This window comes from Halichoerus grypus, chromosome 9 (assembly GCF_964656455.1).
Source record: "Halichoerus grypus chromosome 9, mHalGry1.hap1.1, whole genome shotgun sequence".
In the NCBI taxonomy this organism is placed as follows: Eukaryota; Metazoa; Chordata; class Mammalia; order Carnivora; family Phocidae; genus Halichoerus; species Halichoerus grypus.
The window spans coordinates 84177866-84204913 of NC_135720.1; the positions used below are offsets into that span (position 1 = coordinate 84177866).

A 27048-nucleotide genomic window follows, 5' to 3' on the forward strand; every position below is an offset into this window, starting at 1 on the left:
ACTTAACCTCTCTGTGCCTCAGTTTCTTCATTTGTAAAATGGAAATAATGATAGTTCACCAGCCTCAGGTGATTTACCCTTCACTTCTCCCCAGCATGGACTCAGGACCACTTGCAAGGATCTGCCTATTGCCAGTTCTCTTACAGCAATATATTCATCTACCTGCATTTTCTTTCCTCCACAGGTGTGGTTACACAAAAATAAAACCAATTCCTCCTTTTTGATAGGGTAATATAATAGTTGACAATAGTTCACTGAACACAATCTTCTGAGCAGAAGCAATGCAAGTTTTCATTAGGTTTAAAACTGTATCGGAAAGGGGCGCCTGGGTGGCTCAGTCGTTAAGCGTCTGCCTTCAGCTCAGGTCATGATCTCAGGGTCCTGGGATTGGGCCCCGCGTCGGGCTCCCTGCTCGGTGGGAAGCCTGCTTCTCCCTCTCCCACTCCCCCTGCTTGTGTTCTCTCTCTCGTTGTGTCTCTGTCAAGTAAATAAATAAAATCTTAAAAAAAAATTAAATTTTAAAAACTGTATCGGAAAAACAAAACAGACTACAAAATTATATAGGGTACTTATGCTAGAGTATTCCTTCTCTTAGCCCCTCTCCTTGGAAAAACGGGGTGTGTAGCTAACTACACAAACATCCTCCTGATCTGGTCAGTGCACAGCTCACAGGACACCAGTGGTTTCCCAGGGCTCCTGCTGCTATGTCTGGCATTTAGTCTGCTCATTCCCAAACTTGTTTCTGTCTATAGCATATGAACTTTGAAAAACAGAAGTTTCCCTGTAGGAATTTTCTGCTTTAAAAGTACGTAGAGGGGCGCCTGAGTGGCTCAGTCGTTAAGCGTCTGCCTTCGGCTCAGGTCGTGATCCCAGGGTCCTGGGATCGAGGCCCCGATCAGGCTCCCTGCTCGGCGGGAAGCCTGCTTCTCCCTCTCCCACTCCCCCTGCTTGTGTTCCCTCTCTCGCTGTCTCTCTCTCTGTCAAATAAATAAATAAATAAATAATCTTTAAAAAATAAATAAAAGTACGTAGAATGCTTTCTGTGGGGGTTTTATCCTTTAGCTTGTTTCTGTCCAAAAAAATCTTTTAAAAACAAAAAAACTTAAAAAAAGAGAGTAATATATTCATCTCTCTCATCATATAAAACTGGAATGTATGTTACTAGAAAATTAAGTAGGTTATATACTGTTAACTGCATTTAACTAGCATTGTCAATGCATTTGAACTCGGCCATCGTGGTAAGTTAAAGCTTTTATTTCCTGAAACACAAACATGAATGAGAAAACTTGAAAACTTGCCCAAAGCTGTATGTTCCTTTGAGCTTTTGAATTAAGAAAAAACTGAAGGAACCTCTACCTACTCCTCTATAGAGTTTGGTATTTAAAATAATTTAAAGTAGAACTTAAGAAATGTTTAGGCAGAAATTTCCCTAGATTACAGTGAGTAAGCATAAGAATGATTTTATTTAAGCAGTTGAATACACCCTGAGCTAGATTTTCATTACCAAGATCATATCCATCCTTTGCACGATGCCTTCTGGAGCACTGAGGATCCGATCCTCTCAGACACCTTCTGCGGTCCACCCCAGTCACCTCTGTCCCTGACAGGACTGCTGGTCAAAGCCTCCTGGCAAGGGGCCAGGGTGCGCTGCTCTGTGCGTGCAGTGAACGGACGACCGCAGACAGAAACCCCACAGGAGAGCTTTCTACCTTCGGTGGCATAGTGAACTGCAACCTGTAAGGTCACGTTTAACACCAGCAATTTATGATTCTTCTCAAGCCTTATGCTTAGAGCATTTGCTCAGCCCTGAAGCATTCTCAGATGGGGTTTTCTACAAAAAAAAAAAAAAAAAAGAAAAGAAAAGAAAAAGCAAAAAGCACTACTGGATGAAAGTATTAGTCTGGGAGGATTATCCTAACCAATTGCTAAGCTGTCTGTCAGTTTTTATCTGTAAAAACTAAGCAGCAATCAACAAAAATTGGAGACTAGCATAACAGCATAATGCCCAGTGCTAGAATAACTACACAGGTAGGGACCATGAAGAACACCACCCCAACATGCCCTACAAACTGATTTCAATTCTCTTCTAACATAGCAGGTACACATTCAAGTCAAGATGTATCTGAGTCTGGAGTCTGATTCAGGGATTTTCAGTCTGGCCCTTACTGAAGAGGAACCCTAAGACATTAGGTTATTTCCAAGATTAGAGGGCAGGTAATAACCAAGTATCTGACCCCACTTCTGGTATTAGAGAGCAAAACACTGAATAAGTCGTATTTGTACAGGCTTCAGACTCTAATTAATACCTATGTATGAAGCAGTTCTTGCAGGTACAATCGGGAACAAAAGGCAGAGGTCAGCAAACTATAATCCACTGCCTATTTTTAAATATTTCTGGAACACAGCCATGCTCAATTGCTTATGTATGTGCATATAGCTACTTGCATATTACAATGGGAGGGTTAAGTAGTTGCAGAAACCATGTACCTTGCAAAGCCAAAGTATGTGGCCCTTTTCATAAAAATCTTGCTGACCCTTGCTAAAAAGCATATCCAGAGCATTTTATGTTTGACCTTGGGATAGGGAGTAGATCAGGAAAGGTGAGCTGAAGAAAATAGGTTTAGCTTGAGTCAGTAGGTTGAAAAAAAGACCATGGACTCACCAAAGTGCCATTTAAAGGGAAGATCAAATTACTAAAATATCTTAATGATTACCCTATTATGAGATTAAAAGTGATCCCAAATACAAACAGTAAACTTTAGGATTCATGGCCCCTCTGTGGTCGTGTGACTAAACTAATGGTGAGGGTTTTCTCTGTATTTTCTGCAAATGCTTTATGTTAATGCCTGTTCCAGTCTCATTCACATGGGGATATACTGTCATCTCTGCATGACCATAAATCATACTTCAGGGCACCTGCTCCCTACCCCGTACCATGTTTCAATTTACAGAGGAAAACCAGAGTCCCCTTAGGGGAGAGTGGTATGCTTACCTTGGGCAAAAGAAAAACAGTCTGCGGCCCAAAGTAGATACCAATAATCAATTCTGATTTAGGATCACTGTTTTGAGCTGGAAGGGACCTCTGATTCTCTGTGGTCTCCTAGACCTTCACAAACTCATTAAAGGTAATGCTTCACAGAGCTTTAAAAAAAAAAAAAAGCCTGAAAAGATTTTTAAAAAGAATTTAAGATCAGTAAGAGTGAAGAGTTGTACATACTCTGGGTAAGATACCCCCAATCCCTGCTGCTAAAACTTCATCAGCAAGATATCCCTCTTTCTCACCTTAGCTCCTGTCCCTGCCCCCTTTAGAACTCTTCCAGTATATGATCTAAAACTGACAGTCACAAGCAAAATCCCCTATATATCCTTACGTTCTTCAAATATTCTCTTCACCTTCCTGTCCTATATCGACCTTGGTTCTCCCCTAAAGAAATGGTTCCCTGAAGCTCTCCCACTGTCAAAAAGAGAGCTGATAGAGAACGTATCAGATATTAAACGGATAAGAACAGATACTACACAGACCATGAGTGAGAGAAAAAAATGTTAACTGATACATGCCAAGGAGATTTGGGAGTTGTTTGCTATGTGGCATGGGCACTATCACAGAAAGTCATACCACAAGAGGGGTGCTGTCATCACCAAATCCTAAAATCTGTGGTACCGGCTTTGACGGTGGGTGGCAGAGGACAGGGAAACACTTACAGGATCTTGAAAAACAGACATGATATGTGACAGTGCAACAGTTGGTAGGAAACACATCAAATGAAGTTCTATCAAAGATGCCCTAGTTGACCCACAGACTTGAGAGCAGAAACAAGAAATGTGTCCTGATGTGAGCTGCTGAGCTCTGGTGGTTATTACTACACAACATTACTGCAGTAAGAGTTGAGTATTTAAGGCCAGCCACCCCATTTGTCTACTAGATCACACTGGCTAGTCAAGACATTGTTATAGCAATTTTTCTTGTCCTAAATCAGCAGATTTGCCTGTTCTACAGGTTCATTCCCAAAGATAAACATTCTATAATTTCAGTTGGTCAGCAAATCCTATTGGCTCCAACTTCTAAACATACCCACAACCTGATAACTTCTTTTACCTTCCAACGTCACCACTGACTCTAAGCCACCGTCATCTCTCACCTGTATTATTCTAACAGTTTCCTTATTGGTCTCCCTGCTTCCAGCCTTGCCCTGCTATATAATTTATTCTTAACATAGTAGCTACAATAATTCTTTAAAAATGAAAGTCAGTTCATGGACATTTTTGTTCAAATCTCTCCAATGTATTTCCAGGACACTCAGAGGAAAAGCCACACACTCCCCTCCTCTGTCACGACTTTCCCCAGAGATCATTCCACTCTGGCTACACAGTCATCCTTGCTGGTTCTTGCACACATCAAGTAAGCCGCTACTGCACAGCGTCTGCACTTGCTATTCTCTCTGGTTAGAATGTTCTTGCCCCACACATCCAGACATCCACAACTTCATCAGGTCTTTGCTCTAGCAATACTCAGTGAGCACCTTCCATGCACTGGCCGCCGTATTTAAAATTACAACTACTCATTTTTACTTTATCTGTAGCACTTACCGTATATGACCCATAATATACCTTACTTAAGTGTTATTTACTGTTTCCTCAGATAGAATGAAAGCTCCAAAAGGTCAGATATTTCTATCTGTTTCCATTCATAGCTATCTCCCTAGTGCCTACAATGGTGCCTGAAAACATGGTAGACACTTAATCAGTATTTGTTAAATCAATGAATGAATCTGTATGATAAGAGTCAGGTCTAGTTTATATTTTACATTTCTAAGTTATAAAGTAATAAACCAGACACTTAGACTGCAAAGGAAATGGTACAGTGAAGATAAACATTCATATAGTTTTAGTAAGATTTTAGTAATAAGTCTTTTTTTTCTTTTCTCTCATTTACAGAAAAGAAAATACAGAAACTATATGCACTAGAATTCAACGTAATTATTTCAGAGCCCCTGGACTAAAGCTGTACTTTCAAAATTACAGTTATATATACTACTTATTTTCACCACCACAGAAAATTTTTACCTACAGGGATATATTTCCGTGATATACCAGTTTCCTAAGAAATGAATAAAGCACTCAACTATAATTCTTAAAACAGAAAACAATATATACTCAATAAGAACAAAGATCAATTTTTAGAAAAGCAGTATATGAAGTTCAACTTCAAGTATCTTTCATTTTTTCCTTTGTTAATCCTTCTCCAAACTAAAAAAAAGTTTACATTAATTACTGCTGAAGGCTCAGATATTACTAAAAATAACCATTTATTTAAAGCTATTTTTGTAGGAAGAGAAGAAAGATCTAAAAAGAGCTGACAGTATTTGTAGAAAAGCACATATAAACATTCCTTGAATGGAAGCCTGTTTACTTACCAGGCAGACAACATATATCTGTCAGCCATAAGAATAAATACGACATTAAATTAAAATGAGCACTTCTTATTGTCATCAAATAAATGAAATGAATTTAGCCACTAGATCTAGGTGTAAAGCACATTGCTTCAGTTAACCAAAATTAAATTTTGTTTTAAACCAGCACATATTACAATAAGGCTACCCCATAATTATTTTGCTAAGGGAATCCCCCCAACAAAAATAAATAAAGAGAAGGGGTAAGAGGGAGGGAGGGAGAGAAGAGAAAAAGAAATCTACTCTTTATTTTAAATGTTGAAATGTCATCTACTACGCCTCTGAAGATTACTTTGATATCTCTTCTTTCCCCCAAGGAACTCATTACTTGTATTTCGGGGGAGACAGTGCTGACAGACACTAGCTCTCTTATTAAAGACTTCCCTTTTTGTGGGAACTGAGCATACTCATCATACCATTTTCAAATTCAGTTAACAGGTATCTTTTGGCATACTGATGATAAAGCCATTATATTCATTTCAAGTAAAGATTTCAATTACTGTATAACTCTTAAGGTGACTTATATTTTTTGTTACTTACCAAGTCCTAAAAGATCAACAGTGGGCTCTGCAGCTTTTTTAGGGCTGGTACTTTTTTTGGGCTCCAACTGCTGATCTTCTTTCTTCTGCAGCTTTAAGGAAATAATCAGTTTTATTAATTTTTCTTAAATAAATTGAATAAGCCTTTTAAGCCCCAATTAATTATGCATATTTTGATATAGCATAATGAAGTGTATGAAGCATAGTGTAATGAAGCCCAAAAAATTTATTATTGTATAAAAAACAAGTAAGCATGATCACTGAACTTGAAATGACAAACCTTACGTATCAGGATCCCAAAATAGTAAATATACACACTTAATGTAATTGTTCTTAATCATTTAAATCCTTTATATGAAATTACACTTTTAAAAGAACTCCATTTCATATTATTTGCTAGCTACTGTTAATGTGCTCTTAACTAGAGGCCGGGGAGGCCTCAGATTTTCATGAGCATGCTGTTACTCCCCTCATCCACACTGCTGGCATGGGAGACACCTGTGCACCAAGAAGAGCCTAATGAAATGTTACCTGATAGGTTTTCCTCCTGAGTCTACACGATCAGTTACATTTTTAAATGTAATGTTCTTTTAGTTCTCAGAAACCTGTCACCGTTATACATTCTAAACTTTCTCTTTCTCACTTACACAGAAATGTTCTGTAGGACAGGATGAAAAGAAGCACATCCACTGGACTATCAACTTGAAAGCCTACCTCTCTTTTCACTTTTTTAACGTAGATATAATTGGCATATAATATTATATTAGCTTCACGTGCATGACATAATGATTCCATATTTGTATACATTGTAAAATCATCACCACCCAGTAAGTGTAGTTAACATCACCACATAGTTACGGTATTTTTCTTCTAATGGTGAAAACTTTTAAGACCTACTCTTAGTAAATTTTAAATATACAAGACAGTATTATTAACTATAGCTACCATGCTGTACATTATACCCCTAGGACTTATTTATTCTATAACTGTAAATTTGTACCTTTCAATCCCCTTCACCCATTTGCCCACCTCTCACCCCTGCCTCTGACAACCACCCATCTGTTCTCTGTATCCATGAACTTGTTTTTTTCATTTGTTTTTGTTTGTTTGGAGTTCTTTTTTAGATTCTACATATAAGTGAGATCATATGGCAGTTGCCTTTCTCTGTCTGACTTATTACTCTTGGCATAATGCCCTCAAGGTTCATCCAAGTTGTCACAAATGGCAAGATTTCATTCTATCTTATAGCTGACTAACATTCCATTAAATATATAGCCTACCTCTCTTAGACCAAGAAAATAAAACATTCATTCACTCACATTCATTTCTCAAACCATTCCTACAAGATCATTTCTTCTACAACTTCTAAACTACCTAAAAAGTTCGTAACTTAGTTGGTTGTAGGAGTACATTTTTGTTAGCTATACAGATATATAATTTCTAAGAACATATATCTACTCTTAACTTGTTTTTAGTCACAACTATCTCCTTCAAAATTGTTTATGTTATTTATTTAATTAACCTACCATCACAGATATCAATTCTTTAATAACCTTCTCAAATACAGAATTATCAGCCTATAACAATACACAATTCTCAGAAGTTTAACATAATCCATTTCACATTTTCTTCTATTTTTCACCTCCAATAGAGGTAAGACTTACTTTGTTTATAGCAAAATAATTTCAAAGAAAGCACAGTTTATAGTAACCACGGAGTCAATTCCAACTAAATACTTAAAATGCTAGAACTTCCATCCTTCCTTCTTTCCTGGACAATCTGTATTGAGTGTATAAGCACTCAACTCTGCAAGAGAACCTGAGGATTAAGTGGCCATAAAGCACACAAACTTCAAATAACATCTGAGCAGGATTCTAGCAGCTTCCTCAAACAGATCCTCATTGATCTTAATTCATACCCCTGTCTGTAATATTCTAAATTTTACCATATAAGTGTCTTATGCCTAGAAGGCACTTAAAAATCTAATCCCTGATTTAACCTAAAATCAGAAAGTCTTAAAGTTGAAAATAAACTTAAATAATCTGGCCAAACTCATTCACTTTGCAAATTGAGGCTCAGATATCATATGCTAAATAGAGAAAGAGTGACTAAAGCTTATTTTCTGTCCCCCAATTTAAAATTCTTTCTTTGATATATTTTACTGAAACTTCTTCCTTGCAAAAGAAGCATGGAATAAAACTGTAAGGAATTCCTTCCTATTTACTTTCTGCATTCTAATAATCTTCAGGCCAAAATGACTTCTTTTTAAAAATTCAAATTCTGGTTTATGAGTTATTTTCCCACTAAATTAGAACTACCTTTTAAAATATTGCTGAGTATGAAATTACCCATTGTTTGGAAAGGAAAGAAAAAGCCAAATCAAACAAACAAGAGATCCTCTGGAAATTCTGACTCCCATCCTCAGAACTACTGCAAACAGTCTAGAAAATATCTTTCCTTCCAGATGTCACACATCTGTATGGGTTCCCAGAGTTTCTCTTCTTTAGATTGCAATTGCATCATAGTTTAAATAGGTGTTTATCAACAATCTCCATAGAAAACTATATAATATAGAACATGTGTATAAGCAGAGCAAGGTAAAGAAAAACTTAAGAATAAGGGGCATATCCTAAACATAGTTTATCAAACTGCAGACATGGCCCAATACTCAGTTTTGAAATCTTATTTTTGGATAACAATTAGAATTGGCATTAAAAAAAAATGAAATAGAAAACAGTGCACTGTACAAAGTATTCATGAACTGTTTTGCATATTTGTGCACACATGCGAGCATATGCAGGCTGGATCATAATATAACCCATATTTCTTACCAGCCTCATGGGTTGAGAAACACTGCTCTGAATACAGACTGCTCCTTGGCTCCTTATAGTGGATCAACCTATATAAGTGAAGAACATCTATGCCCTAAACCTTACAAACTACTCCAAAAAGAGGTGGCTATTCCAGATGGATTTCAACAATTCAGACATGAATTATTATCTTAGAGTTGGCATTTCATCAGTTGTCTCACAAATTAAAAAGGCAAAAGAGTCGATCACTTTAAAAACTACCTTATATCTCTTCATCTTCAAATCTTGCTGAGGCAGTATCACAAACACACTGATATGTGGCAGAGATAATTTTAGAGATCACTCTTTTATATATTCATAGTAATCCAAGTACTACCTTAAATACATTAGTGAGAACTACAAAGACTGAATTCAGATGATACTGTTCATAAGTGTAAACTTAAGAAATGAACCTCATTATTTTTATTTTGAAATCTATTAAAGAGAAAATTCAAGGACAGATACACCAAAGCAACAAACTATATAGGTAAGAAATCTTTTTTTTTTTTAAGATTTTATTTATTTATTTGACAGAGAGAGACACAGTGAGAGAGGGAACACAAGCAGGGGGAGTGGGAGAGGGAGAAGCAGGCTTCCCGCGGAGCAGGGAGCCCGATGCGGGGCTCGATCTGGGACTCTGGGATCATGACCTGAGCCAAAGGCAGATGCTTAACAGACTGAGCCACCCACGCACCCCAAGAAATCTTGAAATTCTAGCCAGAATAATATTTAATCTTTCAGAACTTAAATATACATAAAAAGATATTAATTTTCTATTCAATTTTTGTGAGTGACTTTCTAATAACTAAAAATTAATTCATTTACACTTATAATTTATTCTTACAGATCTTTGTGTAAAATGACAGAAATAAAGCATTTATCTTCCTAGTCTTAGATGATTATAATATCTAAGAAATATAGACTTGAGGGATAAAAAAATCTTTGCTTATATAGTGCCATTATGAGAATTTGGAAGAAACTCTAAAAAAATCCTCTAAATTAATACAGCCCTCTAAAACAAAGAAAGATTCAGTAGTTTTTAAAAAAAACACAAACTAAAAACATCTAGGTATTGCATTTTATTCCATGATGATATACATCTAAGCCCAATGCCATCACCAATAAATTGAGAGGCAAAGCCTATTTCAAAGCGGCTTTGAGATCCTGTCCGCTGCTATGTTGACACTGCCAGATTCTACAAGCTGGCAAGACACTCAGTGTTTGACTGAAGAGGACGATTACAGAAGGCCTCAGACACTGGACTAGAAAGACAGTGTCAAAATAATAAATCTCCTTTCTTCACCACAAAGCATAATCTAGCATTTCAAAAATGAAACATTTAAAATTATCAAAATCAAATCTTAAGAAATAAGACAGGAAGTTAGGAATAGTTTTTTCCTTCTCCCTCATTACAATATCCATGGCAACAGGGCAATGTGACAGCTTTTAAATAGCCTGGATTTATCAAGAAGGAAGCAGAAGTACCCTGTGTTTATCCTGAAAACACCTTTCATGGCCACTCCGAAGTCTAAGTGGTTTCTGTAGCAAAACATATTTTTTACTCTTTATTTATATTAAAAAAATATATGACATATGTATATATATGTATATACATCTCATCAGATTCATGTTAGAGAAGAACTATATGTGGACTCCCAAAATATATTCCAGTTAGACATTTTGATTAACAAACAGATGTGTAATACATTATGCCTTCCTGACAATCTCTTCTAAAAGGAAAAAATCTTTAAGAACATATCATGGAACACTACATCAAAAACTAATGATGTAATATATGGTGATTAACGTAACATAATAAAATTTCAAAAAATGTAAAAAAAAGAAAAAGAACATATCTGATTTCTACCAGACTTAGATATAACACTTACTAAGTACTATTTGTCAAATATTTTCAGGATATAAAGATAATAAGCCTTAAATCAAAGTATTAAAACACAAACTATTATTTGTCCTTTTGTTCTACAGCATACCAATTCTGTTGAGCTTTGTAAAGAATAACAAGATAAAATTATTAAAGATATCTGAAATGTAGCTCTCATATAAATTATGTAATTTCTTAAAGCTGAATTTTAGAAGATTTTGGAATAAAAATGCTATCATCTTCTTAGGATTTGGGGGCAAGGATATAATAAAGTGTGATAACAGTAAATCAAGACCTTGCCAACCACATTTTCCCTCATGTAACTGTCACCGCTTTGACATCTCACATTTAGCTTAGATATGTCATAATCAGTATGTGTAGAATCATTCCACTTTAAATTCTCCTGCTACTAAAAACATTATGCAATTTGCCTTTTAATAAGTGAGGAATGCAGTCAACTGTCAATGAACAGAATTAAGCAATTTATAATTTATTAGACACAATTTTCTAACAAGCAAGAATACTACAGGTCTACTTAGATTAAGAAATTTTATAAGTTCCTCAGACACATATTGAGCAGATGTCTCATTCAAATTATTATCCACAGATTATAAATGAATAAAAACCCTACTTCGTTTCCAACTCCTACATTTACCAACCTTTTAAATAATAGAAATAACACCCTCTCCCCTAAAACGTGATTCACTATGCTTAAGCTGACCAATTAATGTAGATAATAGCATTAATACGTAAGAATAGGGAAGCTATACAATTTTCTAAGTGCTAGAGGTAATTAAAAACTTTTTTTTAAAACTGACTACAATTCAGGGCACCTGGGTGGTTCAGTTGGTTAAGCATCCGACTCTTGATTTCAGTTCAGGTCATGATCTCAGGGTTGGGAGACTGAGCCCCGAGTCCCTTGTGTGGCTCTCTGCTCAGCAGGGCTCACTTTCCCTCTGCTCCTCCTCCTACTCACACACTCGCTCTCTCAAATAAATAAATAAAATCTTAAAACAAAAAATGACTACATCTCAAATAGGCCTTAACTAGTTTATGTATAATCAGTTTCCTTTAACATTTATAGAATCATACAACCAGAAGGGATATAAAATATATGTTCAACTCTCTCATTTTAAAATTAAGGATATTAGAGTGATATGATTTGTCCAAAGACTCCGTAAAAGTGGCTAAAGAAGCTATTCTCCTGATAGGGCTCCTTTCCCAGCATCATGATGCCTTTTCCTTAACAATTCTTATTTATCACAAATTAGATTCAAAATTACCCAATGCTTACATGGATACTATTTTTCCAATGACACAAAGAGAAGCTGCAAAAAAGGAACCACAATCTGATAGATGGGACAAGGCAAGTACACAAATAATTGCACACAAGGTAGAGTATAAAGACCATATGAAAGGTGTGAGATGCAACTTATACCCATGATGGTGGTCACTGGATGATTAGGACTTTAAAAAGACAATAATATTTACTTGAAGTCTGTAGGAAAGGTAGGAAGGAGTCCAAAAGGTAGGAGTTGGTTTTAAAAGTACCAAGTAAGAAAACGGAGTACGGGAAAGCAAGAAAGAGTGGATATATATGACCAACCTATGGGTCTAAGTATATAGGAACAATAACAGATAAATTTGAAAAACTAAGCTAGGGCCACTCTGTAGAAGGATGTGAATAACCAACTAGAGCTAGTAGTTAGATAGGGCACCAATTTTCAAAGACGGTAGCCAAAGCAAAGACATTACTCCCAGGGAAGTGTGTTATGCATGCATATGAACTGTACTGAGAAAGAAAATGATCACTACCATTGTAAGCATAGGGGTGTGTTGTCTTGTGACATGATCAGAGCAATGCTTTAGGAGTGTGAAGAAGAAACTAGATAATGAGCAGTGGAAGGAACACACCAAGAAACACCCTTACGATAAAGAAAACCGGGTTTTGTTCCCCTCGCAACAGGATGTTAACAGCCTAGAGAAACTGTCCCTAAAAAGGTGCACACATAGCCCAGGCAAAAGGTGTCCCCAGCTTGACCTTTAGCTATACAGCCATTTACATACATCTGTTTTGCAGTTAAAAACCCTTTTCAGCTTTTCAGATACATTATGGAAATGGGCATGCATAGTAGGAAAGTGGTTACATAATCTTAAGCTGTCAGTCAAGGAGCCCTCAACACCACCCCACTGCAAGTGACAGGTCTTCCCAGTCCAGAAAAACCCAATATATATCCAACCCCAAAACAACCTAGGGGACACCTGGGTGGCTCAGTCGGTTAAGCGTCTGCCTTCGGCTCAGGTCATGATCCCAGGGTCCTGGGATCGAGCCCCGCATCGGGCTCCCTGCTCAGTGGGAAGCCTGCTTCTCCCTCTCCCACTCCCCCTGCTTGTGTTCCCTCTCTCGCTGTCTGTCTCTCTCTCTGTCAAATAAATAAATAAAATATTTAAAAAACAAAAACAAAACAAAAACAACCTAGTGGCCGGTTCCACCTTGCAGAACCTGCCCACTCTCCCCTAGAGAGTGTACTGTTGCTTTAATAAAACTGTTTTCTGCTTTCGCTTTGGGCACCAATCTCTAATTCTTTATTGCTTCAGGCCAAGAGTGGAGACACAACACTTCGCTGTACAGGAGGATTAACATTAATTTACTCCTTCATCATTACAACTTGAAATCTAACAAGTTGTTAGATTTCTTCTAACAAGCCACTCAATAACACAATTACCAGAATACTACTTTCATCTGGATACATGTTGAAATCTTTATACTAGGATTCCACCTTTACAGAATTTTTTAGTAAAAATTTATAGATGACGAATTACTCAAAGGCTATTGGGTTGTACTTCATCATACATTCTACTATAAAGTAGAAAAACTGCAAAGCCTGAATCATCTTTATTGTTTACCCAGTAGTCTCAATAGTCTAAAACCAATACATTAATAAAATTCACTGTCTTAATTCCGAGGATATATTGATTGTTGTAATTACTACATATGTGTTTGTATGTGTATACTGTCACAACCAAATTATATACAACCTTGTTTAAAACTATTTTATGTAAGAAATAATCTTGCACTAACTTATTTCCAACATCTTATTTTGTTTACTTACTCTGAATCTTGTTAAAGTTTCCTTTTTTCTTCTTTACCATTCTTTATAATGTACTTATAAATCTTTTTTCACATTAAACTTATCAATACATAGTGTACTGTTTTTTGAATTTAATATTCTTTAATAAGTTGTATTTTTAGGGTTCAATTTAGAACTGTAATCTACATTTTATTTCCCCAACCATATGGACATCTTTCAGTAAATGGCTCTTTATATGGCCTAGGAACATTACAATCCCAAACAATATTTCACTGGGCTGGAGAAATATGAGACTTATATAAATTTCAGAACAGGAAGGAGCCTTAGAAGACATTTACTCAATTCATTATGTGATGCATAAAACACCGCTGTAACATCTCTTACATGGCCAGTCTCTCTGTAAGAAAATTTTCCAGTATTATGGAATCACTGGTTATGGTGATACAGCATATTCCATATTTGGACAATGCTAAATATTAGAAAGTTTCCTCTTCAGGCAGCCTGTACCATCTACTCACTTAACCCTATACTCCATGACAGAGCCATGCAGAAAACAAGTGAGAAATGATTAAGTAGAGCCCTGACCCTCTCAGCAGCCATAGCAGACCACTAATTCACATCAAGCCCTCATTCATCTAAAATTCCCTGACATTTTCCTTCGTAATATTATATTTAGGGCAATTGAGGTTTGGATGCACTTATTTTGGAATTTTACTTTTGTCCAATTTGTTGGAATTTTTGTGTTTAAGATTTTTTGAGGAATTGTTCTGTCATGCAATGTCTTAACTAATCTTCGTTGGTTATTTGAAAATTTGAACAATATGACATTGATGTACTCAGTTAATAAAAATGCTGAAAAGAACAAAGTCCAGGATTGAGCCCTGAAGAATGTAGCAAACTCCCTTGGTACTAACATCAATTCTATTAACTGGATTTCTCTGGTAGAGCTGTCCATCTAGTTCACAGTCTATCTACAATCTGCACATCAGGCCTACCTGTCTACATCTTGACCAGAAAGATATCCAAGAATCTCAAACAATAAGCTTAGTCTGACAGGAGCTGTTCCCAGGGAACCCATATAAGCACCTAGTGACTGCTGTTAACATTTTGAGAAAAGAAGTAGGCCATTAAAAAAAAGTCCCATTTGAATTTTGCACAGAATTCACGTCAAGCTCAATGATACAAACATTTTCCTTCTAAGAATCTGGACATTTGCCTATCTCTAATCTTCTAGCTCCTGTCTCAGTTTGTACAGTTTCTCAAAGAATGACCTATAGTGCTTTATACATCAGGTCTGCAAGGTTTCCCATTATGTAACACAAACATCAAATGCCTACTTTGGTAAAATAATAGTTACTTTGCAGAATTTTTGTGAGGATTAAGTAAAATAATATCTAGAGTCCCTTTCATAGTGGGGGGACACATAACAGGCACTTCATAAATGGCAGTCAGTGGGGAGTGTGGTGGCAGCCTTTACAGTTATATGCCAGGTCCTATAAAGGCACTAGGGATACAAAGATGAATAAGACTTAGTTCCTAATCTTCAGAAGCATATATTTGAGTCAAGCAAACAGACATAATCATAACAGTGGTTCAGAGTAGATTAGTGCAATGATGGTGTTAAAACAAACAAACAAAGGAAGTCTTCTGGACGCTCAAAGGAATGTCATGCTAGGCTCAGCATGTGTCTGAATGATGCCTTATAAGGTAGGTGACTATATGTCCCAGTTTGCTCAGGACACCTGCAGCTAATGCCTATGATTCCAACTTAACTGTTAATAGTGCCTGGTTTCACTCTTAAAAGTATCCAGTTTGAAATACTCATCACAATTATACTTAGAGCTTTTGCCTGAAGATAGGAATCAGCTACAGTACTGCTGGACTCAGGTGTAAAGGGGTTCATCTCCTTCGAGCAGTGGTAAACTCCTTGAGGGCAGAATGATCTTTCCAAGTTCTGTAAGACTGTGGATTGCATCCAAATGTCTATAGTCAGCCTCTCAGCAGTGAATCAGCAAGACTGGGAAAAAAGTCAGTAATTCCAATACAAGGAATAGGCGTATCTATACCTATGTCTTTAACATTCATCTTACTATTTTATTCTTGCTTTACACAGTAGTCTGAAGGTTTACAGAGAAAGAAAAAGTTTTTTTATAATTACTACTTAATAGCAAACTATAACTGAAAGAAAAAATATAAATGGGGTGCAGCTGGAAAGGGGCCACCCCCTTGCCCATCACACAACACAAGTTCATGGGGAACCTGGAACTAAACTATTCATGGATGACCTGCTTCTGGGTCAAGGTTTTGTATTCGGCTGAGAAGCTCCTTGCAGCAATCCACTGAAAGTCAGCCCTCAACAGAAGAATTTGTAAAAATAATAATAATAATAACAAATATAAAAAGAAAGAGAGAGAGAGAGAGAAAGAAAGAGAAAGAAAGAAGAAGGAAGGAAGGAAGGAAGGAAGGGAGGGAGGGGGGGAGGGAGGGAGGAAGGAAGGAAGGAAGGAAGGAAGGAAGGAAGGAAGGAAAACATTAGCCAAACACCTAAGTTTAAACCTAGCTTGGACACTTCCCAGCTGTGTGGCTTTGAACAAGACAGAGTATCTCTGAGCAGGGTCAGCTTCGTGGGTGTAACCTGTGCAGTCCCACAGAATCCCACAAAAGGTTTAATAGCTATTGCATCCTGAACTTCTTCATTTTATCTTTGAACTTGATTTTGTAAATCCAATGAGACAATGAAACCTAAGCTTCATAAGCACAGAAGATATGTGCAATATATGCCCTTGTTGCCCATTTGGTTACAGTGGTCATGATGTTCCATGAGCACAGAATTCCTGTGTAAGAACCCAAGTGGGCACAATGTAAGCATATTAGTTCTACAACACAGTAAGCAGAATATCAACAGCCTTAAGAGGCCATGCTTTCTCTTTCAATCAGAACTTAAAAGCAGAAAAAGGTAGTAGTATCCTAAGAAACAAGAAAGACCAAAAACTCCTAATCCTTTCTTACTCCTGTCACTTCCCTGTATCAGCCAACCCATTTACAGTGAAAATGATGACAGGAGAGAGAAGGATAGTACAATGGATAGTACCTCTCCTTTCAGTCCTTCCTTATTCATCAGTTAATCAAAAACAAAGAATATTGATGGAATATGTGCATATTAATAAGTGAAATAAAAAGAGTATAGTTTTGTGCAGTATTCCCATTATTCTGGTAAGAACAAAATATCCATGCATGTACAAGCTTAGAAATACAAAGTGTGTAACTTTGTTGATTCCACATACGAATTAAATGCTCTTATGATTGCAGTTAAAACTTGTGTTACAATATAAAGATGAATGATAAAATTTATGTTGATGTAAATTTTTAAATTTTTATTTACTTAGAACAACACTGCTTTATTTCTTATTTTTTTAAGGTAAACTCTACCCCCAATGTGGGCTCAAACTCATGTACTTAGAACAACATTAAGTAGCAAATAAAAGACACCTTGACAGTTGAGAGAATGTACAAGAAAGAAAAAAAAGCTTTTATATTTTAGTACATTTAATCGTGCTTTTTTCTTGTTTTTTTAATAAGGCCCTACAGATTATGCAGCCTGGCCCTTTCTCTGAGCCTCAGTTTTTGATTAGTAAAATAATAACTGTCATATTGACATTATGACTATTAAAATAATAATTAAGATAAATAAAACAACACTTCCAGTCTCTGGTCTGGCAGATAAGCAGCTTGAAAGTCACTACTTCATCCTAACAAGTAAGAGTTGAACAAACTGAAAAATTAACAACTCCTCTTAAATTCAACAGAGAAGTGAGGTCGCAGGGCAAACAGCAGCCCCCAAAACTGGAGAAAAAAAAGGAAAATAGAATTTCAATTTATTGGAGAAAAAACCCAGCACAGGGTAGAAACCTGAACTGTATGTAACTGAAAAAGTGCTGAGAAGACTCTCAACCTGAGCGTCAAAAACTGCAGAAGGATCCTGTCACATGGGGGCCCTCACATTTCTGTGAGTTTTACATTCAACAGCATTCCTATTGGAGTTTTAGCAGAACCTAGTTTACCGGGGAGAGAAATACTCAATTTCAGCCCCCCTCCAGCCATCCTGTTCCACCTAAGGTGGGGAAAAGAGAGAGGCACTTGAGAAGTTCATTGCCCAGGGAAATAGGCTCACTAAAACACAAGACCTAACCACAGGACTACTGAATGCTTCTCTTCTTTGCACACTTCACCACCAAATTACTAAAGCCCTATTTACCAGAGTTCCTCTCACCCCATATGTACATTATACCCAGCTTTCAACAACAAAAAAAAATCACAAGGCAAACAAAAGACAGAAACCAAGCATCAGAACCAGATCAGATATAGCAGAGATGTTGGAATTATCAGACTGAATTTAAAACAACTATGATTAATACACTATGGGCTTTAACAAAAAAAGTAGACAACATGCAAGAACAGATGGGTAATGTAAGCAGAGAAGTGGAAATTCCAAGAAAGAATCAACGCTATAGATAAAAAATGCTGTAACATAAATGAATAATGCCTCCAATGGACTCATTAGTAGACTAGAAATGGCTGAGGAAAGAATCTCTGAGCTTAAGGTTATGTCAATAGAAATTTCCAAAATGGAAAAGAAAAACAGACTGAAAAAGAAAAAAGAAACAATATCTAAATGGGACAAATATAAAAGGTATAATATACATATTTTTGGGGTATGAGAAGGGGAAAAGAAAAAGGAACAGAAGAAATATTTGAAGCCATAATGAAGCCATAGTAAGAATCTACCCAAATTAATGTTAAATACCAAACCACAAATCCAGGAAGGTCAGAGTACACCAAGCAGGATAAATGCTAAAAAAACAAACAGACAAAAAACCCTCCACCTATCATACAATTTTCAAACTACAGAAAATAAAAGATAAAGGAAAAATTCGGAGGAGAGAAGTAAGATATCAGAGGAGCAGGATGATCCTAAGTTTGCCTCTTCCCTCAAACACAACTAGATAAATATCAAATCACTCTGAACACCCAAGAAATCGATCTGAAGTCTTAGAGAACAAAGCTGCACGTCTACAAACTGGAAAAATGACCCATGGAAGGTAGGAACTGCAGAGAGTTGATTTGTGAGAGAAAAGAGCTATCGGTGCCCCCAGGGGAAGGAGCCCTGATCCAGAGGGAGTAGTGAGAGAGGAAGGAGAGAGAGAGAGAGAGAGAGAGAGAGAGAGAGAGAAAGTGGGGGAGGGGAGGTGAAAACAGGCACAGGGGACTACATAAGAAAACTATTCCCAAAAACCACTTACAAGGGAAAAAAAGAGAGGGTTATAATACCACCAGTTTTCTATAAACAGGGGAGCATAGAGTCTGAAGTTTCAGAGGTCTGCGACATTGCCAGGTTCACACCAGGGGAGCTGAGTGGTGCTCCAGTGGGAGATGAGGGTGGAATCCCAGCAGCAGGCAGCCTGAGGATTCCCCAGGATCACAGACGGAGAAGCAGTTCCCATGCTTGGAGTTCATTTGGTAGAGGTCATAGGGCCTCTGCAGGGGCAAAGGACCCTGCAGGTGCCATCAACCTATCCTGCTCACCAGTATAGGAACAAAGACACCTGCACAGGGCAGCAAACCCTAGCACCAGCTGTACATTGTGATTTACCATAAACTTTGAACCAAGTCTTCTGGGATAAGCCGGCACCCAGCACGGTGCAGGGAGACCCTATCCCAGAGTATAAGTGCAGGTCCCGCAGCCGGGGATCTTTGAAGTGTGGGGTTTTGAAATTCAACTGTGCCTGACATAAAACACAGGAGTGCAGTGCCATTGGGCAGGCAGAAAGCTCAGACACAGACAGGATGAAGGCAGGGATCTGACAGAAACCAGGGACACAGGAGGGGCCATTTTTTGCCCGTCTGTGAGGGCGTACTGAAGAGGGGTGGCATACATTTCCTGCTCTGGAGAGAACCAGGGGAAGCCATTTTCTCTGGAAGTCTACCACCTTGATCCACCTCAGTGAGCTACACCGCCACCAAGTGGAGAATGGAGCCACTACACCAAGCCCAGCCCCACTGTGCTGTGCAGGCACATCTCCACCAGGGCAAGTCCACCTAAGAATCAAGCAGCAGGACCCTCCCCCAGAAGACCAGCACAAATCCCTCACCCACACCAAGTCTACTGATCAACCAGTGCTGCAAAGCTTCAGCTCTAGGGGAAACAGGATCTAGTATACTTTGGGGTTTTTTGTTTGTTTTTGTCTTTTGTGGATGCAGAAAAAGCAATTTTTAAATATTTTTATTTTTTTTAATTTTGTATTTTTTTAATTTTAATTTTTCCCTTTTCTTTCTACCTTTTCTCTATCAAGCTTCTCGTAAAAAGCAGACAAAAACACATCTAGGCTCTAGCTTCCTTTATGTATTTTATTTTATTTAAAAATTATTTTTAATTTTTTTTAAAAATTATTTTTAATTTTTACATTTTTGTTTTTTTTCCCCTCCAAAATGACAAGACAGAATTCAACCCAAAAGAAATAAGAGGAAGAAATGATGGCCAGAGACTTAATCACTACAGATATAAGTAAGATGTTTGAACTAGAATTTAAAACAATAATTATGAAGATAATAGCTGGGCTTGAAAAAAATCATAGAAGACACGAGAGAATCCCTTATCGCAGAACTAAAATCTAGTCAGGCTGAAATTAAAAATGCTATAATGGAGATGCAAACCTGAATGCATGCCATAAAAATGAGGATGGACAAAACAGAGGAACAAATCAGTGATATAGAAGATAAAAATATGGGAGCGCCTGGGTGGCTTAGTTGGTTAAGCATCAGACTTGATTTCAGCTAAGGTCATTGATCTCAGGGTCGTGAGACTGAACGCCATGTTGGAGCCCAATATGGAGCCTGTTTAAGATTCTCTCACTCTCCCTCTTGCCCTTCGTCCCCCCCTCCCCTCCAACTCATGCTCTCTTAAAAAAAATTAAAAAGATAAAATTATGGAAAATAATGAAGCTGAAAAGAAGAGGGAAACAAAGGTAATGGATCAGGAAGGCAGAGTTAGGGAACTCAGCGACTTATTAAAATGGACTAACATTCATATCATAGGAGTCCCAGAAGATGGAGAGAGAGAAAAAGGGGCAGAAGGCTTACTTGAGTAAATTATAGCTGAAAACTTCCCTAATCTGAGGAGGGACACAGGCATCAAAATCCAAGAAGCACAGAAAACTCCCATTAAATTCAACAAAAGCTGGCCGCAATCGCCACAGTATATCAGAGTCAAATTCACAAAATGTATAGACAAGGAAAGAATCCTAAAAGCAGCAAGGGAAAAAAAGTCCTTAACCTACAGGGAAGACAGATCAGGTCACAGCAAATCTGTCCACAGAAACTTGGCAGGCCAGAAGAAAATGGCAGGAAATATTCAACATGCTGAATGGCAAAAATATGCAGCAAGGCCAATATTCAGAATAGATGGGAGAAAGAGTTTCCCAAACAAAAACTAAAGGAGTTCGAGACCACTAAACCAGGCCTACAAGAAATTTTCAGGGGGACTCTTTGAATGATAAGAAAAAACAAAAGCAACAAAGACTAGAAAGGACCAGAGAACATTACCAGAAACACCAACTATACAGGCAACACAATGACACTAAATTCATATCTTTCACTAATCATTCTGAATGTAAATGGACTAAATCCTCCAATCAAAAGACACTGGGTATCCGAATGGATACAAAAACAAGATCCATCTATATGCTGCCTACAAGAGGCTCATTTTAGACCTAAAGACACCTGCAGATTGAAAGTGTGGAGATAATCATCTATCATGCTAATGTAGGTCAAAAGAAAGCCAGAGGAGCCATACTTATATCAGACAAACTCAATTTTAAACTAGGACTATGATAAGGGATGAAGAAGGGCATTATATCGTAATTAAGGTATCTATCCATCAGGAAGATTTAACAATTGTAAATATTTATGCCCCCAACTTGACAGCACCAAAATATATAAATCAATTAATAATAAACATAAACTCATGGATAATAATACAAAACAGTAGGGGACTTTAACACCCCATTTACAGCAACGGACAGATTATCGAAGCAGAAAATCAACAAGGAAACAATGATTTTGAAAGACATGCTGGACCAGGTGGACTTAGAGATATATTCAGAACATTTCATCCTAAACAGCAGAATACATATTCTTTTTGAGTGCACATGGAACATTCTCCAGAATAGATCACATACTGGGTCACAAATCAGCCCTCAACAAGAATAAAAAGACTGAGATCATACCATGCATTTTTTCAGACCACAACACTATGAAACTTTAAGTCAACCACAGGAAAAAATTTGGAAAGACCACAAATACATGGAGGTTAAAGAACATCCTACTGAAGAATGAATGGGTCAACCAGGAAATTAAAAAAGAAATAAAAAAGTACATGGAAGCAAATGAACATGAAAACATGACAGTCCAGTGGTGCCTGGGTGGCCCAGTCAGTTAAACGGCTGCCTTCGGCTCAGGTCCTGATCCCAGGGTCCTGGGATCAAGCTCCACATTGGGCTCTCTCTGCTCAGCAAGGAGTCTGCTTCTCCCTTTCCCTGCCGCTCTCCCTGCTTGTGCTCTCTCCCTCTCTGTCAAATAAATAAATAAAATCTTAAAAAAAAAAAAAAGAAAGAAAGAAAGAAAAGAAAGAAAACATGACAGTCCAAAACCTTTGGGATACAGCAAAGGCAGTCCTAAGAGGGAAGTATACAGCAATACAGGCCTACCTCAAGAAGCAAGAAAAGTCTCAAATATACAACCTAAACTTACACCTAAAGGAGCTAGAAAAAGAACAGCAAATAAGCCTAAAACCAGCCAAAGGAGGGAAATAATAAAGATTACAGCAGAAATAAATGATATAAAAACAAACAAACAAACAAAACCAATAGAACAGATTAATGAAACCAAGAGCTGGTTCTTCTAAAGAATTAATAAAATCGATAAAACCCTAGCTAGACTTATCAAAAAGAAAAGAGAAAGGACCCAAATACATAAAATCATGAATGAAAGAGGAGAGATCACAACCAGCACCACAGAAATACAAACAATTATGAGAATACTATGAAAAATTATATGCCAACAAACTTGGCAATCTGGAAGAAATGGATGAATTCCCAGAAACTTACAAACTACCAAAACTGAAACAGGAAGAAATGGAAAATTTGAACAGACCCATAACCATCAGAGAAATTGAATCAGTAATCAAAAATTTCCCAATAAACAAAAGTCTTGGGCCAGATGGCTTCCCAGGGGAATTCTACCAGACATTAAAGAGAGTTAATACCTATTCTTCTCACACTGTTCCAAAAAATAGAAATGGAAGGAAAACATCCAAACTCATTCCACAAGGCCAACATTACCTTGATTCTAAAACCAGACAAAGACCCCACTAAAAAGGAGAATTACAGGCCAACATCCCTAATGAACATGGATGCAAAAATTCTCAACATGACAATAACAAATCTAATCGAACAGTGCATTATAGGAATTATTCACCATGATCAAGTGGGGTTTTATTCCTGAGCTGCAAGGGTGATTCAATATTTGCATATCAATCAATGTGATATACCACATTAATAAAAGAAAGAATAAGAACCATATGCTCCTCTCAGTAGATGCAGAAAAAGCATCTGACAAAGTACAACTTCAATTCTTGATAAAAACCCTCAACAAAGTAGGGATAGAGGGAACATACCTCAACATCATAAAGGCCATATATGAAAGACCCACAGCTAATATCATCCTCAATGGGGAAAAAGTGAGAGCCTTTGGTCAGGAACAAGACAAGGATGTCCCCTCTCACCATTACTATTTAATACAGTACTGGAAGTCCTAGCCTCAGCAATCAGACAACAAAAAGAAATAAAGGGCATCCAAATCAGCAAGGAAGAAGTCAAACTTTCACCATTTGCAGATGACATGATACTCTATGTAGATAACCCAAAAGACTCCACCAAAAATTGCCAGAACTAATACATGAATTCAGCAAAGTTGCAGGATATAAAATCAATGTGCAGGGGCGCCTGTATGGCTCAGTCGTTAAGTGTCTGCCCTCGGCTCAGGTCATGATTCCAGGGTCCTGGGATGGAGCCCCACATCGGGCTCCCTGTTCTGCAGCAAGCCTGCTTCTCCCTCTCCCACTCCCCCTGCTTGTGTTCCCTCTCTCACTCTCTCTCTCTCTCTGTCAAATAAATAAAAATCTTAAAAAAAAATAAAATAAAATCAATGTGCAGAAATTGGTTGCATTTCTATATACCAATAACAAAGCAGTAGAAAAAGAAATCAAGGAATCGATCCTATTTGCAATTGAACCAAAAACAATAACATACCTAGAAATAAACCTAACTAAAGAGGTAAAGGATCTGGAGCACCAGGGTGGCATAGTTGGTTAAGCATCTGACTCTTGATTTTGGCTCAGGTCATGAGATCAAGCCCTGCATTGAGCTCTGCGCTCAGTGGGGAGTCTGCTTGAGATTCCCTCTCCCTCTCCCTCTGCCTCTGCCCTTCCACTCCCCTGCTGCTCTCTAATAAATAAATCTTAAAAAAAAAAAAAGGGAGAGATAAAAGATCTGTACTTTGAAAACTATAGAACACTTATTAAAAGAAATTGAGGAGGACACAAAGAAATGGAAAGGCATTCTATGCTCACAGATTGGAAGAACCAATATTGTTAAAATGTCTATACTACCCAAAGCAATTTACACATTTAATGCAATCCCTATCAAAACACCACCAGCATTTTTCACAGAGCTAGAACAAACAATCCTAAAATTTGTATGGAACCACAAAAGACACCTACTAGTCAGAGGAATGTTGAAAAAGAAAAACAAAACCGGAAGCATCAAAATTCTGGATTTCAAGCTATATTACCAAGTTGTAGTCATCAAGACAGTATGGTACCAGCACAAAAACTGACACATAAATCAATGGAACAGAACAGAGAACCCAAAAGTGGACCCACACCAGTCAACTAATCTTTGAACAAAGATTATACAGTCCCCTAATCTTTGACAAAGCAGGAGAGAATATCCAATGGAAAAAAGACAGTCTATTCAACAAATGGTGTTGGGAAAACTGGACAGCAACATGCGGAAGAATGAAACTGAACCCCCACTTTCTTACACCATACACAAAAATAAATTCAAAATGGATGAAAGACCTAAATGTGAGGCAGGAAACCATCAAAATCATAGAGGAGAACACAGGCAGCAACCTCTTTGATCTCAGCCACAGCAACTTCTTACTGGACACACTGCCAGAGGCAAGGGAAACAAAAGCAAAAATGAAATATTGGGACTTCATCAAGATAAAAAGCTTCTGTACAGCAGAGGAAACAATCAACAAAACTGAAAGGCAACCTACAGAATGGGAGAAGATATATGCAAAATGACATATCTGATAAAGGGTTAGTATCTAAAATCTATAAAGAACTTATCAAACTCAATACCCAAAAAACAAATAATCCAGCTAAGAAATGAGCATAAGACAGGAAGAGACACTTTTCAAAAGAAGACATCCAGATGGCTAACAGACACATGAAAAGATTCTCAACATCACTCATCATCAGGGAAATACAAATCAAAACCATGATGATTAGATACCACCTCACACCTGTCAGAATGGCTAGAATTAACAAAACAAGAAATAATAGGTGTTGGTGAGGATGTGGAGAAAGGGGAACCCTCTTGCACTGTTGGTGGGAATGCAAACTGATGCAACCACTCTGGAGAACAGTATGAAGGTTCCTTCAGAAAGTTAAAAATGGAACTACCCTACGATCCAGCAATTGCACTACTGGGTATTTACCCAAAGGATACAAAAATACAGATTTGAAGGGATGCATGCACCCAGATGTTTACAGTATCGTTATCAACAACTGCCAAACTATGGAGAGAGCCCAGATGTCCATCAACTGATGGATGAATAAAGAAGATGTGGTGTGTACGCGCGCACACACACACACACACACACACACACACACAGAGGAATATCACTCAGCCATTAAAAAGAATGAAATCTTGCCATTTGCAATGACACGGATGGAGTTAGAGTGTATTATGCTAAGTGAAATAAGTCAGAGAAAGACAAATACAATATAATTTCACTCATGTGGAATTTAAGAAACAAAACAGATGAACATATGGGAAGGGGTAAAAAAAAATGAGAGGGAAACAAATCAAAGAGAGGGGATGGCCTAGATGGGTAATGGCTATTAAAGAGGGCACTTGCTGTGATGAGCACTGGGTGCTGTATATAAGTGACGAATTATCGGATTCTACTCCAGAAAGCAATATTGCACTGTACGTTATCTAACTAAAATTTAAATCTAAAAAAAAAAAAAAAAGGAAGAAAAAGAAGCCAGAGGGGGAATTAATAATACTTATCTATTGAGGAACAAAGATAAAAATTACACTGAACTTCTCCTCAGAAGCCAAGCAAGCAAGAAAAGATAAGGTACTGAAGGAAAAAACCCACAAGACTAGAATTCTGTAGTCTGCAAAATTACCCAAAATTTCAAAGTTCTTCAGAGTGAAGGGAAATGATAAACGTCAGAAACTCAAAACTGCATAAAGAAATGAAAACCGTAAGTGGATAAAAGGTAAAGGTAAAATAAGATAAATACTACAACAGCGCTTTGTAAACTGTAAAAATAAAAAATATAAACATTTCAGATTGATGTGACTATTATAACTTAACTCTTCCCTCTTTCCTTCCCATTATCTCAGAAGCTGACGGCTCTACATCTCATCTTATCATCAGGTACTACGATCAGAACACAGCGCTGGGAAACATATTTGACTGCTACTATACCCCGTCAGCCTGCTTTCTCAGACACCTTACACTGTTTCAAGGTTTCCTTTATAGCCAGTTGTGAACTCCAGAAATTGTAGCAACTTATTACTAGATCATAAGAAACCTAGTAGAGAATTTCATCCTTTCACTGTTTGCATTAATATGGTGCAATAAGTCTACAGTGAAAACAGAAGTTCAGTGTCAGAAACCATTCATTTAATTCTCACAGAGGATGTTTATTTAAAGTTCTTGGTTTTAATAACGTAAAATATCCAAAAATAAAATAAAATCACCGTTAGTAAAGAACAGAATAATTTATAGCTACTTTATTTCAGAATGTTATTTTATACAGTTATTAGTAAGATAACATTATTTGATACTTAATATGTCTAAATTCATGGGGGGCTT

The 27048-nt window shown here is 37.3% G+C and overlaps 1 protein-coding gene across 3 annotated transcripts in view; it reads right to left on the reverse strand.

The window, feature by feature from the left end:
- SMAP1 (small ArfGAP 1) overlaps positions 1 to 27048 on the reverse strand; it is a 163191-nt gene that overhangs the window by 17492 nt on the left and 118651 nt on the right. For all 3 annotated transcript variants that reach the window (XM_078055152.1, XM_036067168.2, XM_078055151.1), the window contains one exon: positions 5991 to 6081. In XM_078055152.1, coding sequence (XP_077911278.1) covers positions 5991 to 6081 — 91 coding nt within the window. The remainder of the gene's footprint in view (positions 1 to 5990; positions 6082 to 27048) is intronic.